A 12966-nucleotide genomic window follows, 5' to 3' on the forward strand; every position below is an offset into this window, starting at 1 on the left:
GTGAGCCTATGCAACTCAGTTAATCAAGCACTTGACCCACCTTCTCACAGGCTTAAAGCTGATGGAGCATTTCTGATATAGCTGCAAAAAGAGTTATGTTCAGTTGGATTCTAAAAACAACAGAGGAACATATATTTGGATTTACATATAATGAGATCATTGATGATTAAAATTAACATGATTAATAACATAACATTTTATTTTCATATAAACCAATAGTTCAACTCCGGTATTTGAGCTGCCTCTAGTGGTACTATGTGGAACTTAGGAAATATTTTTCAGAAATAATTAATCAATTAATTAAAAAACACAATACTATTATTTACTACAAAATTTGAAATAAATATACTTAAACTAAAATATTGCTGAAATGTTAATTAAAATAAGTTTTTCTAGTATTTATTTTTTTTCAGCCTGCTTTGTTGTCACATTCATACCTGCATACAGTTACAGTAGTTACATTAGTTAAAATCTAAAATGTGATGCAATCACATGTGATGCACTGCAAATTAGTATTTGAAGGAGAAGTGAGAACCACAACAGTGAACAATAAATAATTTTCTTATTAGGAACAAACCTGCCTCTTACATGAACTGTTCATGAATAAATAGGGCCAGCCTGTGCTACTGGATTTTAATGTTGGTAATAATGGTGGTATGTGGAGAGCCTTATAATATTGTCTGAGGTTGTGCGCAGTGTAAAAAATAAAGAAACACTGACGTAACCATTTGATTTCGGAGTTTAGCTTCTTACTAATATTATGTAAAATTCTCCCCAGATCCACCCAGCCAACTACACAGAGGAGGTGAAATCTGCCCTCCTCCAGGAAGTGTTTGACAGAGGAAATCTGTCCTCTCCAGCTATCAATGACACAGAGTTCCTGCTGTGGCTCAGGGTTCGACTGAGACCTCTCCTGGTTAACCTCTCTCCCAGCCTAGTGACACCTTTGTTTGACATCGGGAAGAACAGGAATTGTAACAGTAGCCAAGAGATGTAAGAATTTCTGCAGTGGTGATTTTGATCATTGTGATGATATGTCTTTTTAATTGCCTCAGACTAATATTTATCTGAATTTAGGATTACGTTGTTGGACAAGCTACACTTAACACTCAGCAATGATACCCAAAGGAAGATCTACCAAAGCACCCTTCTCTTCCTTCAAGGTTTGTGCGAGAGACACACATCTATGATGAAATGAAATTTGTTGTGAAGTAATTATGTATTTCAGTGTTTCTTTTCTCAGACAAAATTTGCCCAAAAATAATAGAAATTATTTAAAACAGGTCCAAACCCCCTCAAGTGTTACAGTGGTGGAAGCTTCTACATCTACCTGAGGAATACTTTCCTCAGCTTTGGCTTTCCAGATTTGTCCACGTTCACTTCTCTTCTGCCACAGACACACGAGTCAGAGGTAATATAACAATATTTACTTGCAGAGGGTAAAATACAGACATTGCCTTTCCACAGGAGAATTATCCACTTACCTGGCGGATGGATGTTCCAGCAGTAATATCAAAATATTCTTCTGTACACTATAACTTTTTCAAGTATATTTTTTTTTCTTTCAGCTCTTAAGTACCATCAGCACCTCAGAGCTTCGCCAGTTCCTCAGTCAACCCAATGTGATTGGGAACAACTCTGACATCTGTGTCATCTTCAACAACTACAACAACACTCCTGTCTTCCTAGCAACTGTATGTTCCTCTTCTGAATGCCATATAACATACATTATTACTGACGTGGCATGTTGATATTGGTAACATCAAAATGGCCATTTTGTCACCATACAGAGTATAAAATACATCACTTAATCATCAGTCTAAAATCATAAATATTACACCAGTCTTATGTTAAACATGTAAATACATGTGTATGCCATTAGGAGGATGTTCCAGATGATGTGAAGATGGCAACCCTCCCCTGTGTCTGGCCCTTGGTACTGAGCAGCAACAGCAGATCAGAGGTTAATTCCTGGTTTGACCTACGGTTGAGGAACTATCTCAGATTCCTCAGCAAGAGCCTCATCAGCTCCAGTGAAGTGCAGAATGCTTCATGTCTTGCCTTCCAGAAACTGTAAGTCTCTTGTTCAGTATTAGAAAGCTCAGTACCCTATGTGTCACCCAATGTATTAAGATTTGTCTTGTATCAACTGATATGTCTCATCTCATGAAATAAAAAATAAAAAAAGAAAGCTCATTGACAACAGGACTGTCATTGGTGGACTACATGATATTCAATTTTCTTTTGGATAGGGTCTCTGTAATGGGAAATAACTTCACATACAATGGCACTGAGTTTGGACAGGCTGATGTATACACCACCATCAGAGCCTACTTGAGAACTGGTAAGACATTAGACATAAGTAAATGTATAATGTACGATGGATGTGTGATGAAGGTGTTTAAAATTCAAGGAATTACAATTTTACCAACCCAGTCTTCATTTATAGCAAAGGATCTGATACTGACACACTGAGTCTAACTAGTGTAATTCTACAAAATATCTGTTAGTAGGGGTGTGATACTGACTGATAAGACAACTAGGAGTTTTTGAAAAAAATGTTTTGCCCAGTGCAGCTTTAGTTTTTCTGAAACGAACTTTACATCACAAATGACCCTGTTCACTCGACCCATGCTAGCAGCGTGGATTGCAATGCCAATCTGTCATGAAATTTTCTACAAACATTCATGGTATTCAGAAGATGATTCCTAAATTTTCCTCTCGCACCATGAGGTTGACATTTGTGGATATGTGCAGAGCTGTAGAGTGTCTTTACACTCTTGTTTCAGTTTGAGCTCCACTGGTGTTTAAATATTTGAACCATTATACGTCATATAAAGAGATGAAAGTATTGTACTTAAGTTATTTTTTTTACAAGATTCTGGTTTTGTCCACAGACTCTGGAGCCAGATGCTACAATGCCAGTGATGCAGAACTCAATTCTACCGCCTGGTTTGTCATTAACATCGGCAGCTTTGTGACATTTATCACTCTGGATGATCTCACCTCCTTCGTCTCCACCAGTCAAGTATGTCCTTATATCAGTTCTACATAATTTATTTAATGTTTGTTCATTTAATTAGCCATAGCTTTCACAGTCGTAATCTGGCTTTGTCTCAATCTATTTTCAGTTTATCATTAATTTATCTAAGTGAAGACTGAGAAAATCAAACGCATTATTTTAAAATATATATTTATTTTACCTATTTGCTCCTTTGTTTTTGAAGATTGGAGTGTTTTTGTTGGATCAAGCCAACCTGGAGCTCTTTAACAACACAGCAATCCCAGAAAATGTAACCAACTACTACATCTCACAGCTTTTTGAATTCAGCCCAAACTTCAATCCAGTGAAGTGAGTAAATTGACAAGAAATATGTAATATCATACATATTGTTTGGTTGTGAATGTTGACTATAATGATTTTTATATGAAAATGAAAATTATGTAACTTTTCATCCAGGCTTCCAGGCTTTTTCCTGTGCTCTCCTGAGGTCCCATCTGTAGCATATTCTTCTTTAAATGAAGGTGATACCATCTTCATCTTAAATAAGCTGAAGAAGTTCTGCAATGGAACAGAGGACGCTGAGGTACCAGCTCCAATTGTTTTTATACAGAACAGACTTTGAGCATTTTAACCTTTTGTGTTGATTATCCTTAGTCCTTTTGGTCAGTGCAGAACAGAGTTACTGTGCGTACTGTGCTGTAGACAATTTTGGCAAATTTTGTGACAGGCTGGGTTTATGATTTTAAACTCTATGAAGTGTTAACTTTTGAAATACATGGTCTACTGAGTCGGCGTTACAGTGTCTGGGTGGTTAGTCTCTGAGAAGTGTGTACCAATATGGAATTACAACTTGTCCGGGGTCTTCCCATCTTTCATCCAGTGCATCATAGAATCTGATCCAGCCTGTCATGATCTTAATAGGAAAAGCTGCAAATAGAAGAAGAGAATGAATGAGTTAAAGATTTGCAACTTTCAACAGGCAGCTTTTGAAAGAAAGAAACCAATTCCAATCCAGGTTGAACTTTCTTCAGCTAGTCGAGCATATCTCTCTCTTCATACCTCTTAGCTCTGTTTCATGAGGTGCTATGTTGGTACATGCTACCAGTCTATATAGGTTTTAAGTTTGTAAACAACAACTAGACAGATGAAAACTATACAACAGTAAAAATGTCCTTAGGTGACTTTTTTCATAACCTGGTGGATTTTATTCTGTAGGTATCTGCTGCTCTAGCATCCAACATCCAGACCATCACAGCAGACACATTTGCTACCCTGGGCAGTGCCAGTGCAGGCCTGACCATCAGCCAGATCACTTCAATTTCCCCGTCAGTGCTGATTTCCTCTTTGTCCACCCTGAGCACAGTCAGCACCTGGAACCAGGAGCAGGCCGCCACTATCATCCAAATCATGACTGCCTCAGGCTACCAGGTAATGGCTTTACTGCCCACTTAACATGGCTGATAACCATGTGATATACTTAATGCTTTGCTTAACTGTTCTCTGTATTTGATTCAGCATTGTTTTATTAAATATAAAATGACACTGAAGTACATTGTATATGCCTCTTTGATAAATGCAAATGTGTTAAACAGATCAACAGTGCAGCCTCCCTGGAATCCCTCAGCACACTTGTTGCTGGAGTTTCTTCAGAGTCAATGGAAAATATCCCAGCTTCTGAGCTACTCACTGCCTCCAAGAGCAGCACCTTTGTTGCTAACGTAATGGCAGCCCCAGCAGTTGTCCAACAGACCTTCATCAACAAGGTACAGTTAGCTTCTGATTCTACCATAACATTACAGCCATGTTTCTCAACAACTCAACAATCTTTAGGGCACATCTCTGTATGGTATTAAAAAATGTATTAAAAAAATCTTTCTTAGAGAATCAGGGATCAAAAAACAATGATATTAAACATGTATGGTGTTGATTTAAGAATAAGATGAAAACATATTTTATACTATGATGCAGGGCTCACTGTGCTCTTCACTGTAAATATATAAATAATTGTAATATTGTAATAACAAAACATCAATCAAAGCTAATGCAGCAAAGGACAGTATTTTGGTGATAATATTTCAGTTATGAAAACTTTGCCAGCTTTACTTCTTTTATTTAAATTTTTGTACAGTTAAAGATGTTAATACAGCTTTTAGTCTTCATTTACTATAAAAAGAAACTATGTGAGATGAGTTTTTCAGCTGAGTTGCAGTAATGACTTGCATTGTTAGACTTTCAAAAGGCATGATGATCAGTTTTGGTATAATGTGCCATGTTGATATGAATGTGTGTAAATGCAGAAAATAACATTCAAGAACTGAATATGTCTTTTGTATGGATTCACTCACACAGCAATTTTGAGATGATTTCTGATCTTGGTTTTTAACTTTATTTAATTCACTGGTAGATCATTTCTGTGGACCCAAGTCCAGCCAAAGTGGCAATGAATGTCCCTGATGCAATGGCAACTAACATCCCAATGTCCCTGCTGACATTCTCTGAGGAGACTGTGGACATCAGTGTGATGAATAAAAAGAAATGGACTAGAGATCAGGTCAGTATGTGGGTAAACAAACACAAAAGAGTTATTTAAAGACAAGTTTTTGAAGTGATGCCAATAAATTCAAACTGAAGTCATTCCATTACAGTAACAGAAAATACATTTATTCAGTGTTTTTCCTCAGATGTTAGTTCTTAGTTCAAGACAAAAAACGACATTATTACATTCTGTGACTCCTTATTAAACCAAGAATAAATGTATTATCAGGTGAATTGAAATTTAAATCATATTTATCGTACCTTTACGTCAAAGTCAAATCCAGGGTTGATATGAGGTCAGCTTTAACAGTTCAAAAACACACAGTGAAAAGCCTACAAGAACTCTTCTCAAGTGTTGCTGTACAGAGCAAGCTTTAGCTGACATTGCTGTGTCTGTTCTTCTAGGCCGCCATGTTTTTCGGGTTTCTGGATAAAACAAGCTTTGACATCGAGCAGTAAGTGAATAAGTGCCATGGCTATTTTATTAACCCAAGGAATATTTTTCAATGCCTATTACATTTCTTTGTGGTTTTTCATTGTCCCCAACAGGCTTTCTCCTTCTGTGCTGCAAGGATTCACGTGCACGTCAGTCCAGAGAATGACAAGAACAAGGATCCAGGGGCTGATCCGTGCCTGTAGGCCAAGGAGAGGCAGGGCTAAGGTGGAGCTGAAGGAATCACAGGTAAATTCTAATACCTGAAACAAAACTTAATAAAATTAGATGACTATGGTCTTTTATCTGAAGTTGATAATTAAGGTACATTGGATGTATAAAACCGTATAAAACCAGAGTCATACAGTTTTAAATATATATGTATGTTGTGTTATATAACAGTTAGTATTATTCTGTGTCTTTGAACAGCTGACATGCATGTACAACCTGCTCAGTGAAAACCTCTCCCAGAACTTCACAGATTATCCCTCAGACATGCTTCTCTACTTCAAGTGAGTCTGTCTCTGAGTATTTTGTTGTACTGATCTCATAGGGTCAGAGCCACTAGCTTATAAAAGTATGTATTTGTTTATTCATTTTCCCATCCTAATGTCCATTTATTACAGCAACAAAGATGTCAAGAAAGCCAACTGCAGGTCCTACCTTTCCAACGTGGGTGCTGCAGACTTCTCTGTGGCCTCCAGCATTCTGAAAAAGGACTCCTTGCTATTCAGTGAAGCCAGGACCTGCTTGGTGAGTGCTATAAAATTGAGGTTTACTACAAAAACCAAAAAATGTTTAATGTTGTGGGTGTAAAGTGAATCACCACTGTATGGCATCAGAGAGTGATAGCATATACTAAGAAATATGTAGATGCACATATAACATTTTATATAGATGCATATATATGCAAAAAAGTGAACAAACAAACTTGTGCTTGAAAAGGAATTTTCTAAATGGTACAAATATATATCACTGGTTTGACTGTGAAGCTACTGTGGCACAATTTTAAATTAAATACTGTTTTTAACTGTCTAGGGTATAAATGGTGTGAACCTGAACAGAGATAACGTGGAAGTGCTGGGGAGCATGGCCTGTACTCTGGACAGCTCTTACATCCAGAACGCTGATCCTCTCATTCTGGAAAAACTCAAAGCCTGCAAGGACTTTTCTGACAGCCAGGTGGCTGCCATGGAGTCACTACTGCTGTCTGGGAAAACACAATACGGGTACAAGAATAAGATCAAATTAGGAACAATTGAGACTGCAATGTTAAAGACAATACTATTCTATATTGTTCTTACTGTCAACAAATCCCATGAAAACGCAGTGTTGGTTTAGGTCTTTTCATAGGATTTGTTGGCAGTAAGAAAAATCTAAGAATAACACCAGCCTTTTCCTTTAACTGTGCTAAATCCAACATTGCATTACCACATTTACTTATTTATTTATTTATTAATTTATTTGGCATCCTATGCCACCAAGTGGGTAGCAAGGTAGTAAGCCAGATTATATGAATATATCATCTTCCAATTTTCAGGAATGTTGCCACCTGGAACCAGCAAACACTGGAAAACCTTGGGATCCTACCTCTGTATTTCACAACAAACATCTGGGGGCAGTTCAGAACTGTATGTTTTACTCTTACCTTGATACTAGTTATTCCAATCATCTTAATTTAATGTTATGAATTTAAAGTACCTTGTAAAAGACATATTGTTTTTGTTGCATGTTTTTTGCAGAAAACAAAGAGAAGGTTCCTTAAGACCTTTATGACCCGACTGAGGAAATCAAAGACAAAGAAGACGAAGCTCAAGGTGCTGTTTAGACAGATCAGCGATCTCAGAATAAAACGAGGAGCAGGTAAAGAAGAAAGGCGGAGAGGCATAGTGTGTTTGTTAAATAGCAGCTGCTAATGATATCATACCAGTCTTACTGTCCATGTGGTCCAAAGTGAACCACTCCTGTGTCTAACTTAACTAACTTTTTTTAACTAATTATTCTCAAGGCTGCACTGTAGGCAACATCACCCAGGTGACAGTGAACGACGGTTCCTTCCCCTTCGGCTACGACCAGACGCAATTTGACCTCTGCCTAGACATCCCTGTTCTGAATGACAACCTCAACTCTATCTGTGAGAAAGTGGATGACGATGACTTTCAGAAAATAATTCTAAAGAAACTCAACCAGGTAATTTTAACATTGATACAAAACATAGTGAGATATGTTTTTATGCAAATGAATGCATATTTTGACACACTACCATGTATTCACATTCACTCTTCCTACAGGCATTCCCACTGGGTGTTTCTGAAAAAGAAGTTCAGGTTCTCAGTTCAGTGTCTCGTGTGGCGTCACTCGATGACATCTCCAAGTGGAGCATCACCAAAATTGAGACCCTGGCAGCACTGATGAATGCTGATGATGGACCATGGGAGGCAGAAAAGGTACAATACAGATGGATTCTCAAAACTACAAATTGTTCTTCTGAAGCTTAAAACAGTCGTGCAATATTATGAACAATAATCGTGCCTGTATACATTTGCCATATAAAGTGTTTTCTTTACTGCTGTTTAGAGTAAAGCAATCATCACCAAGTATCTGAATACTCCTGGGAACTCTCTGGGCAGCACTGAGCTGAACAGTATTGACTCCAACCTGTGCTCATTAGACACCAGTACACTGAAGACCATCACACCAGACAGTATGAGGTAGGTGGGAGCATGTACCTCAAAGTTGCTTAAACATGGCCACTGTGATTGATGATACAGACCCGACACTACATGTTATTTTCTTCTTGTACCTTGCCAGAAATGCCAAACCTTTGGATGTGGCATCATGTTCATCTGAGCAGAAGAGAGTCCTGTATGAGATCAGTAACACTTCCTTCAGCTCACAACGTAGCAGTGCCACCAACTATTACAATTTAATTAAGACCTATCTAGGTAAGAATACATGTTACCTGTCTCTTGCTGTTTCCTTGTCTTTGATAAAGGGCCTCTCTAATTTCCTGTTTTCCTTTCTACTCTGATAGGTGGGGCACCTCGGTCAGATGTAGTAGCACTGTCAACCCAGAACATCAACATGGATGTAGGCACTTTGCGGAGTCTGGATCCTGACGTCATCGCTGTGAGGATACTTGTTATATTGATTGAATATACTGCAACTAAGCAGTAGTTGTAAACACTGCAGTAAATTATAAAGGATTAAAACTCTAAGCTAACCTTTCAAACTCACAAATTAAGCTGTTTTATATCCTTTCTTTAATCAATACAAAAATTTTATTGGGTTAGCTAGTTTCCACTCGTTAAGCTAACCAGCTGCTGACTGTAGACTAAAATTGAACATACAGATATGAGAGTGGTATCAATCTCATCTATCTATTCCATTAATGGTTGTGATGAGCACACATACATCACTGGCAGTTGTGTAAAATACGTTAAAGAGACAATTTACAGTTTACTTTTGTCACAAATCTTGGCTAGTAGTTAGGTCAGGGTTGAGATGACCACAGGCTGCAGGATGATGGCTTATATTAGTATCTCAAAGTACAGTATGTGATCCTCAGTAATTTGGTCATCATTTCTAGTTAACATAGCAGACTGTATGTACTAACAGAGTGAAAAAGAAGTTGAGAAATGTCTGATGCTCTTTATTGTGAGTATAGACCTTTATCACAGCAGCCATTTTGACATGAGATAGTAGGGTAAACACAGGTGTTACCAATGATAATAATTAAGGTTCTGTTCCTTTCAGGTAGAACAGAGTCAGGGTGCATGTTGGCTCAACTAAAATAAATGGAATGGAGCCTTATTGGTATCATTTGTAAAATCTGTGTTGACCCTACCATTGCAAGTTAAAGTGGCTGCTGTGAAAAGGGTCTGTTTGACTGACTGTGCCAACCCTGAGAGAAGGTCAACTAGCTGTCAGTTGCAGAGGTTAAAAGTAATACATTTTAGAAAATCTCCTCACTGTTTAATTTTAAATACACAGAGTTTGACTGTGACCGATGTGAAAAACCTCATGGGTAACCAGCTACAAGATCTGAAGGTGTTTGAGAACGATACCGTGATTCAGGCCTGGAGGAACAGGCAGCTTCAGTCAGACCTGGACCTCCTCAATCTGGGCCTAACCACCAACAGAACTGACCCAGTCACTACATCACCCAGCCCCAACAACAACAGCCCTGCAAAACCAACACAGGGTAAAAATACATACCTTTTGTGTATATTGAGTAACAATAGCTTTATGCCCACACTTTAGCATACAGTATTTATATTCTGTATAGCTAACTGGAAATAGTAATCATTGCAAATTGTTAGATAAGATGTCTGTCTATTTGTATGGCTGTCTGTGTTACATCTAATTTTTGTGTTTTGTGGTATAATTTGAGAACATAAAAATATTTTTGTATCATCCAAAGTTGAGGCCAAAATTCTTGTCCCAACTGTATATCAGGACTGTACTGTACTCAGAACAGATTTATAGACTCTGTGACCAAGTTAACAGGACTTCTTCTTCTTTTTACTATTACTATAGCTGCTGTAAGTGAATTTCCATGGTGTGGGATCAATAATGTCAATCTCAGAAATAAACAAAGAGCGTACTAATGAACTGTAGCTCACACAGACTCCACTCTAAACAGAAAATATCACTTATTGTTGCAGTGAGAGTGTCATTGCTTGTGTTGTGTTAGGGTAAATTGCACCCTGTACTATTTTCAGCCACAAGAGGGCGCAAGTGTGCCATAGTCTGGGTTTATAAACATTTCAGTGAAAAAATTATCAATTTCAAACGATTAAACACCTTGTATGTAAATAGCAGGGCTACCATAACAGGCCAGTACCCTACGAGATTTGGCGTTTGTTGTTAATGCACCATCTGAATTTGCATCCAGTTAATGATATACAACAAAGTGGGTTTTTTTTCTGCTGTGTGTTGACTGATTTTACAATGCAATCAAACTAGTTTGACTAACCATATTTCATCCACAGGAAACCCTAGCGGTTCAAGTGCAACCCTGACCAGTACAGTGACAACACAAGGTGAGCAACTGCACCTTGTATATCAGGACTGTACTGTACTCAGAACAGATTTATAGACTCTGTGACCAAGTTAACAGGACTTCTTCTTCTTTTTACTATTACTATAGCTGCTGTAAGTGAATTTCCATGGTGTGGGATCAATAATGTCAATCTCAGAAATAAACAAAGAGCGTACTAATGAACTGTAGCTCACACAGACTCCACTCTAATCAGAAAATATCACTTATTGTTGCAGTGAGAGTGTCATTGCTTGTGTTGTGTTAGGGTAAATTGCACCCTGTACTATTTTCAGCCACAAGAGGGCGCAAGTGTGCCATAGTCTGGGTTTATAAACATTTCAGTGAAAAAATTATCAATTTCAAACGATTAAACACCTTGTATGTAAATAGCAGGGCTACCATAACAGGCCAGTACCCTACGAGATTTGGCGTTTGTTGTTAATGCACCATCTGAATTTGCATCCAGTTAATGATATACAACAAAGTGGGTTTTTTTTTCTGCTGTGTGTTGACTGATTTTACAATGCAATCAAACTAGTTTGACTAACCATATTTCATCCACAGGAAACCCTAGCGGTTCAAGTGCAACCCTGACCAGTACAGTGACAACACAAGGTGAGCAACTGCACCTTGTATATGAGGACTGTACTGTACTCAGAACAGATTTATAGACTCTGTGACCAAGTTAACAGGACTTCTTCTTCTTTTTACTATTACTATAGCTGCTGTAAGTGAATTTCCATGGTGTGGGATCAATAATGTCAATCTCAGAAATAAACAAAGAGCGTACTAATGAACTGTAGCTCACACAGACTCCACTCTAAACAGAAAATATCACTTATTGTTGCAGTGAGAGTGTCTTTGCTTGTGTTGTGTTAGGGTAAATTGCACCCTGTACTATTTTCAGCCACAAGAGGGCGCAAGTGTGCCATAGTCTGGGTTTATAAACATTTCAGTGAAAAAATTATCAATTTCAAACGATTAAACACCTTGTATGTAAATAGCAGGGCTACCATAACAGGCCAGTACCCTACGAGATTTGGCGTTTGTTGTTAATGCACCATCTGAATTTGCATCCAGTTAATGATATACAACAAAGTGGGTTTTTTTTCTGCTGTGTGTTGACTGATTTTACAATGCAATCAAACTAGTTTGACTAACCATATTTCATCCACAGGAAACCCTAGCGGTTCAAGTGCAACCCTGACCAGTACAGTGACAACACAAGGTGAGCAACTGCAACTAATTTACAGTACCAGTTTACCCACTGTACTCACATGATGTAGTAATGCTTCTAAAAAATAAGATTCTAATTCTAAAAAGGGGGTTGCAAAATATGATGTCATCTATTTATTAACCATGTGCAGTAATGACAAGTACAGTTAAAATTAAACAATTCTGTTTCACTCTAAATGTATGTGTTTGGCTTTGATTTCTAGCTACTACCACAAGTGGGGGAGCAGAGCTTGTAGGACACCCAGCATCCATATTTCTGGCTGCTCTGCTGACAACTGTGCTGCAAATAATGCACCAACCAGCCTAAACACATTTGTGACTTTAGCGATCTAATCAATCATGAGTAATTTCTCACATCTTGAGAGTGAGATTTCTTAATATTATTGTTAATGCTATTTAATCACTTTGCTTAATTTCAACTGCTTAATTTCTGCTTTACGCTGTCTCTTCATGTTGTGAAACTGTTACTGAACAATCATTTAAAATAATATATTTTAAGTGCTGATTTGGGATTTAATCTGGGATTGAAAGTAATTAATAACATTTATGTTTAATCATTAGGAGCAAAAGAATATAGTATATGAAATATAAATATAATAATTCCTCAAATGTATTGTATCATCTATTATCATAATTTACATTGTATTGCTAATTTCTTAAATTAATAAATGCATACTAATAAATATGTGATGTGTTTCTGTGTCTTGGGGCTGA

At 37.5% G+C, this 12966-nt stretch overlaps 1 protein-coding gene across 1 annotated transcript in view; it reads left to right on the forward strand.

The window, feature by feature from the left end:
- LOC127355779 (uncharacterized) overlaps positions 1–12937 on the forward strand; it is a 34553-nt gene extending 21616 nt beyond the window's left edge. Inside the window, exons 16-44 of the mRNA XM_051386986.1 lie at positions 779–993; positions 1078–1163; positions 1284–1411; positions 1569–1694; positions 1883–2073; positions 2253–2344; positions 2898–3028; positions 3228–3352; positions 3461–3587; positions 4220–4432; positions 4597–4767; positions 5409–5555; positions 5945–5994; positions 6089–6221; positions 6402–6484; positions 6599–6725; positions 7011–7201; positions 7513–7603; positions 7715–7835; positions 7981–8162; positions 8264–8419; positions 8550–8683; positions 8784–8917; positions 9007–9101; positions 9966–10176; positions 10967–11017; positions 11581–11631; positions 12194–12244; positions 12456–12937. Coding sequence (XP_051242946.1) covers positions 779–993; positions 1078–1163; positions 1284–1411; positions 1569–1694; positions 1883–2073; positions 2253–2344; positions 2898–3028; positions 3228–3352; positions 3461–3587; positions 4220–4432; positions 4597–4767; positions 5409–5555; positions 5945–5994; positions 6089–6221; positions 6402–6484; positions 6599–6725; positions 7011–7201; positions 7513–7603; positions 7715–7835; positions 7981–8162; positions 8264–8419; positions 8550–8683; positions 8784–8917; positions 9007–9101; positions 9966–10176; positions 10967–11017; positions 11581–11631; positions 12194–12244; positions 12456–12559 — 3717 coding nt within the window. The 3' untranslated portion in view covers positions 12560–12937. The remainder of the gene's footprint in view (positions 1–778; positions 994–1077; positions 1164–1283; positions 1412–1568; positions 1695–1882; positions 2074–2252; positions 2345–2897; positions 3029–3227; positions 3353–3460; positions 3588–4219; positions 4433–4596; positions 4768–5408; positions 5556–5944; positions 5995–6088; positions 6222–6401; positions 6485–6598; positions 6726–7010; positions 7202–7512; positions 7604–7714; positions 7836–7980; positions 8163–8263; positions 8420–8549; positions 8684–8783; positions 8918–9006; positions 9102–9965; positions 10177–10966; positions 11018–11580; positions 11632–12193; positions 12245–12455) is intronic.
- The last annotated feature ends 29 nt before the right edge of the window (positions 12938–12966 follow it).

This window comes from Dicentrarchus labrax, unplaced genomic scaffold, assembly GCF_905237075.1.
Source record: "Dicentrarchus labrax unplaced genomic scaffold, dlabrax2021, whole genome shotgun sequence".
Classification (NCBI taxonomy): Eukaryota; Metazoa; Chordata; class Actinopteri; family Moronidae; genus Dicentrarchus; species Dicentrarchus labrax.